Source organism: Ammodytes marinus (genome assembly GCF_949987685.1).
Source record: "Ammodytes marinus genome assembly, chromosome: 11".
Lineage (NCBI taxonomy): Eukaryota > Metazoa > Chordata > Actinopteri > Uranoscopiformes > Ammodytidae > Ammodytes > Ammodytes marinus.
The window spans coordinates 19,745,657-19,752,197 of NC_137215.1; the positions used below are offsets into that span (position 1 = coordinate 19,745,657).

At 42.4% G+C, this 6,541-nt stretch overlaps 1 protein-coding gene across 3 annotated transcripts in view; it reads right to left on the minus strand.

Moving 5' to 3' along the window:
• tacc2 (transforming, acidic coiled-coil containing protein 2) overlaps positions 1-6,336 on the minus strand; it is a 45,717-nt gene extending 39,381 nt beyond the window's left edge. For all 3 annotated transcript variants that reach the window (XM_080037334.1, XM_080037333.1, XM_080037332.1), the window contains exons 1-3: positions 6,092-6,336; positions 2,367-2,602; positions 466-573 (exon numbers count right to left, since the gene is read on the minus strand). In XM_080037334.1, the coding sequence (XP_079893460.1) occupies positions 466-521 (56 nt within the window). In that variant the 5' untranslated portion in view covers positions 522-573; positions 2,367-2,602; positions 6,092-6,336. The remainder of the gene's footprint in view (positions 1-465; positions 574-2,366; positions 2,603-6,091) is intronic.
• Between the last annotated feature and the right edge of the window lie 205 nt (positions 6,337-6,541).

Sequence of the window (6,541 nt, forward strand, 5' to 3'; positions counted from 1 at the left end):
CAGCTAGAACGCTTTCCTCTGCATCAAGCTGTTGCCCGCCATGTCTGCATTGGTTGGAATAGACCAGGTGCTTCTGGCAATATATTGTATTTCAAAACTGTGTGTGTTCTGTTAGCATTGATAAATGCAATTACTGCAATGAATCAGGTTGTCAGAACACATTGAATCCTGAGAAAAAATTAGTGTAATTCACCTCAGCACCCAGACAAAAGGCAGAATGCCAGGCAACACTTGAGGCAGAACATGGAGTCAGTCTGCAGTTAATTCACCCAAGCATTAAAAAAACAACCAACACCCACACCTCAAGCCAAGTCTGTTTAGACAGACAACACCCATACAGAGATATCCATGACACAGCAGGTTAGGTCCAAAACACCCTCTCAACTTTATGTTCCACTCCATGCTCTCCTGGTGTTACTCTCTATCATCCCGCTGACCCCACCATGCCAGGTCTATACATGGTACCTTGTGTCTAGAACCACCGGTGGTCCACTGTCTTCCATGCTGTGCTGCAGGCCCATCAGCAGGGGGTTCACCTGCTCACTTTTCCTCTCACCTGAACTAGAGTGAGTTCTTCTTACACAAACCCAGGTACACAGACACATACACACACATTCACACATGCAATACATCAACATCAGATTGACTCTCACTATGGCCGTGTCTGAACTGCCATACTAACGTCCTACTCATACTCATTTTGACTTCAATTTGAGTATGTGACGGTTGGGTATGCGAGTTTGGGTATGTGAGAAATTCCCGGATGAGTACTAACTTCCGGGAAGATTTTGGGTATGAATCGATTGTATACTTTTCCTACTCAACCGCCCCACAATGCACTGGGTCAATTCTACCCGCCCAGGAAAATGAAATATTTTCGAGCAAGTTGCTAGGCAACAACATTGTTTGGGGTTCCGCGATCTGACAACTGTACGCAGTCATTCATAAACTCTTACAATAGATAAGAGATGGAGATAAATACCTAACAACATTAGAGTCACTAAGTGAAATGAGTGTTGTGAGTCTTATAGTGGAGAGAGATTAGAACAGATCGCTGCTCCACACACCGCGGCTCGTCCAGCTCAACTCACAGACAGCTGAGTGCTGATGAGCCGGACAGAGAGCGTCGGAGGGATCCTCCGCCTCAAAACATCATTATTATAAAACAAGAGGTCTAAAACACAGATGATGAACACAGGACTGTAAAAGTCTAGTTCAATATCTAACCTGCAGAGGGCGGTTATAAGCTTAACAGTGTCTAAACTGCCTGAATCTTATAAGAAGAAGAAGAAATTCTTCATTGCTTGAGTATACTTCAACTGAGAACGTTTAGACGCAGCTCGCATACACAATCGATCTTTGAGTAGAGAGTATGCATGAGTATGTAGGATGTAGGACGCTAGTATGGCAGTTCAGACACGGCCCTTGACTAGCTTGAGTCATTTGTCAAATCTTTTCCCTTACAGCCATTAATCTAAAAAAAATAGTATCCGATATGTTATTATACAGCAATGCAATAAAAAGTAATTGATCATGAACCTGAATCTTCCAGTGAAGGCTAATCGAATAACTATAGTAATGTAAGAATTATGTAATAATAACAGACTGCTTATTGTCAAAAATATATGGTTTGCTTATTGTGTGTAGGCAAGTTTGATCAAAAGTATAATTATGACTATAATCAGATGTTTAATTTTCTATATGTATGTGTTAGACCTGCAATTTGTTGGTGCCCTGTCCAGGCTCTGACTTTGCCTCTTACCCAGCGAATACTGGGATAGGCTTCAGTCCCTCCCTCAAGATGATCAGACGAATGGATCAGAGTGTTCTTGGGGATTTCTTACTGCGTATTTCAACTCAAGGCCTCTACTTAATTTCAAATCCTAAGCATTACTTTAAAACATAATACTGTATATACATTTTTTACTAAATAGACTGGGGTAAAAAAAAAAAAAAACTCAAACAAAGATGTCTCTTATGGGAAATAAAAACTGCTTGCTAAGCAAGAACTTTTCTTTCTACTTTCTGTTCTTTCAAATTGTATCCTGACATAACCGGAGAAGCTGTGATAGCTATCACCACATCAATGTGTTATGTGTCATGTCATGAGTGCCTGTGTGTGTGTGTGTGTGTGTGTGTGTGTGAGTGTGAGTGTGAGTGTGAGTGTGAGTGTGAGTGTGAGTGTGAGTGTGAGTGTGAGTGTGAGTGTGAGTGTGAGTGTGAGTGTGAGTGTGAGTGTGAGTGTGAGTGTGAGTGTGTGTGTGTGTGTGTGTGTGTGTGTGTGTGTGTGTGTGTGTGTGTGTGTGTGTGTGTGTGTGTGTGTGTGTGTGTGTGTGTGTGTGTGTGTGTTAACCCCCTTAACATACCCCAGTGAGGCACCCCAGATGTCGAGCTCACTGCTGAAGTCTAGACTGGGCAGCAGGTCGTGAGGAAACTCGAGCTCCTCCTGGTCTGCTACTACACTGCAGCTCTCCTCCACTCCGCTGATGACTGGGACGTCTTGGATCAGCGGTTGGGACAGCAGACTCTGCTGGCCGGTGGAGGTTTCTGTCAGGAGCGCTCTGTCATCCCTCTGGTTCAAGCTCTCAGCGCGAGCTCCAGCCTGTGGGGGCAGCAAGACACAATAGCAGTGAGCTATAGGCTAGTATAGTATAGTAGATTTTATTTGGAGTGGACATGACAATTTCATTGGACGAACCAGATGCATTGTTTACAGTGTGTTAGAATAAATGCTAGTTTACAACACCTGTCCACAGGAGGCTTTTTTAAAAACAACAAAATAAAATAAACAAAACAGAAACAAGATCAAATACTGATAAAACAATGATAATTAAAAGATTAAAAATGCAGTATACAATAGAGTACAGAGCAGCAATATAATGAGTCAAATATATATATATATAGGCTACGTAGAGTAAAACAAAGGCAGCATGATCAAACAATAAACCAGTTGTAAATTATTTGTGTGAGCACTGTTGATTTGATTTGAGCCGTTGTTTAAGTTCTCTGTTAAAAGTGTTGCTATTAGTCTCTAGTTTTAGACTAGTGGGCAAGAGGTTCCACAGTTTTGCCCCCTTTGCAGAGAAAACAGACGGACCAAAAGATGTCTTGTGCATTGGAACAAGACAATCACCATTGATGGAGGCTCGTGTATTTGCCCGACGAGAGCTCTGACGTCTGATGGCCAATTCAGACAACAGTGGTGACACATGGTTATTTACACACTTGAAAAACAATTTAAGATTACTCAAATTAATAAAGTTATCAAAGGTGAGAAGGTTGTGTGTTTTTAGAATGCCACAGTGATGCCATCTCATGGGTTTCCGGTCCATGACTTTTATTGTCTGTTTGTATATTGAAAAGATAGGTTTTAATGTGGTAGAAGAAGTTTGTGACCATGATGTGATACAGTATGACAAATGAGAAAAAATCATAGCGTGCATAAATAATTTGGCCGTTTGACATGACAAGTCCCTTCTTATAAAACGAAAACAGTTTAGATTTAGTTTGACCTTCTTTGCAACATACTTAACCTGCGTAACACATTTTAAATTCTTATCCAGGATGATGCCCAGATATTTTACTTCATTTACTGATTCAATTAATTAATTTTGGATCCGTACCTCAAAAACATCGGTGACAGGCCTATTACGGATGGAGAAGCACATAGAGACGGTTTTCTTCACATTAATGGTCAACTGAGACAGCTCAAGCCATTTTGAAATGCTGAGTAATGCTTGTGTCAGGTGCTCACCTGCTAAACTTGGTGTTTTACTGGACACATGGATAACAGTGTCATCAGCATACATTTGACAGTTGGACCCCGGACAGCAGTCCGGGGTCCAACTGATGTCTCTGTTGTACTATACATGATGGAGTGTGTACTTAAGATTTAAAAAAAGCAAACATGATGTTCCTGTCAATACCAAGCATCGGGGAACAAATAACTCCACCCATGTGTTGGATCTATTAAGTAATGCTTTGTTTGTGGACAAGTGCATAGGCCATATTGACTGTAGTAGGAGTTTACTTTCACTCAAACATCTTATCTTTTCCTACTATTACTGAGATCAAAGTATTATTTACAGTATTATGGCCTATAATTTATGGTAGGCTCAATACACAAGCCTTCCCTGTACAGCTTTCTTGACAGTGCACTGGATAACTGCAATTCAGAAAGAAAATATCAACTCTGTATGGTCATTAGTCTGGTTTATCCACCTTATACATACCTTACAAGGAAGTCATCAGAGGGTGTATAAAACATTTTAACAAGTGAGTAAGAAGAACAATCCCTAATGACAAACCAGTCCTGCTCGGCTGTGACAGGCGTAAACTGAAATGTGGTTTAATGATTGTCTCGGGTAGATCATTTAGATGACAGTTACGGTATTTCCTTTATATTGCGTGTGAAAAAAAAGTGTCCCTTGATCTCTGTATCAAATCACTTCCCAAAACATTTTGCAAATGTAGCTGTTTTCCTTTCTGTCCCACTGCTTGACAAGAGTCAGACCACAGCCACACACCACAACACTCGGCTGTGGCATCGTGTTGCAGCAACATTTCCCAGGCCTCACCACACGTGTGATGGAATTCCTCCTGCGTAGGTTGCCTCAGTTTACAGGGAGAGGGGGTTCCCTTATTTTTGTCCACTCAGATACAACCGAGGAGCGCAGGTGCAGCCAAAAAACATATTAACGTGCAGAAATGACACAGCCCCTATGATATTATGTATGCCTGGAACACATCTGATTCTTACATAAAGATCCTGTTGTTGTTTTTTGGTTTGTTTACTTTTGCAAAATTAGGATGTGAGTTTAATTTCACGGTGTGAATAGTATAAAAGGATACGATGTGACTATGGTGTCTTTGTACATTGCTGAGATTCAGAATTGGATCCGTTCATTTATTATTTATGCAGCAGTAGTAGACAGCATGGCTGCCCCTAAGCAAAGGTGACTATCAGGACAAGCATACTATTAAATTATTTCTTTAAGGAGATGTATTAGATGCATTAAGTTGGCCTGGCCTCACCTGTGTCACAGCTAAGAGCCTCCTTAGTGTGACACATTCAGTAGCCTACAGATCGAGGATCTCGTTGCATTATTAAAAACCTGAAGGCTTCTCACACGTAAACAAGAATAAACTGTTGCAAACATCTTCACTCCTCCACCACTGCCTTCAAAACTGTCACTAATGTTGGCCAAATAACACAGCCTTTCTCTCTTTGCATCTGTGTATGCAAAGCTCAAGGCACATTCGTCTATTTTCAAATGTACCAATTTAGACTGCTCTTGCTATGCTCTTCTTCAAAAGGCAGCTTTGTGTCACTTTTTGTACCAGAAGAAAACAAGAGAACATAAAACATCAACAAACTTAAAGAAAGTGAAACCCAAAAATAGCTCAGCTTCAAGTTAAAGTGTATCACTCGGAATGCCTGTGATCTCTGTCATGTTAATACACAATGATCATTATTCCACACTATGACAGTCAAGCATGCAGAGCTAACACACTTGTATCATGCGATGGCTGTATATGTTGACGTGTCTTGGGGTTTTCCTGTTTCCTTCCTCTCACCTTGTCATCAGAGACCAGCTAATGTCACAGTGGAAACCAAACCAACTCAACTGAGAAAAAGTTCAAAACACCCAACAAAGAACAACACTGGTGGGCATAGTATGTTCCAAGTTCGACCCATGTTATTGGCTATTGTGTAAAAGATGTGGAAGCTCAGGTGGTGAGCTGGAAAAGCACAGCTGTCCTTTCACTCACAGTTTGCTCTGTCTGTTACTAATTAACCCACAGCAACCAAAACAGAAAGCAGGCTGAGGTTGCCTAGCATCTGCTGCTTGTAAGCAACACTTACTGTCAGAACCCCATGTGCAAACGCAACTTTAATGCCTTACACATGACTGCTGTAAACAGGGAGAAGGCAGCCAGTGCTAGAGCAGAAACAGGCCCCACACTGAGTCACAGACAGAAAACAGTAAAGAGATTCAACGCATCCACTCTATCTATCCTGCCCCACTATCCTCTGTGTGTAGCATAAGACTACTCTATCTGGTGTGAGTGTCATCCCGCCGCCACTTACCCAGCAGTGCGCTCCACTGTGCTGGCTGAAGGTGACTCCACAGTGCAGGAGCAGCTCCTTTGCTATCCCCTTCTAGCGTTCCTCAGCCTCTGCTCAGTGTTTTGAATGGGTGACAGAGGACGACACAACCATGCTGCAACACATGCTGCTGTTGACGCTCACTCTCCTCCTCTCTTGTACTCTGACTCAGCTAACTTCCTCCTCCTCCTCCTCTGTCCCGGGCAGGCCTGTCTTCTGCTGCTGCCACTCCCCTGTTACATTTCCATGAGCCTCCTCAAGCTCTCGCAATGTGTGTGTGTGTGTGTGTGTGTGTGGAGGTTAGAAACACTGTACACTACCACGCACCGTCTAAAAAACACAGTGCTTGCTGCTGAGGCTGAGGCTGAGGCTGGGCTGGCCATGGGAAGTGCTGATAATACTCCTCCCCCTCTCCTGTCTACTCTTTCCACT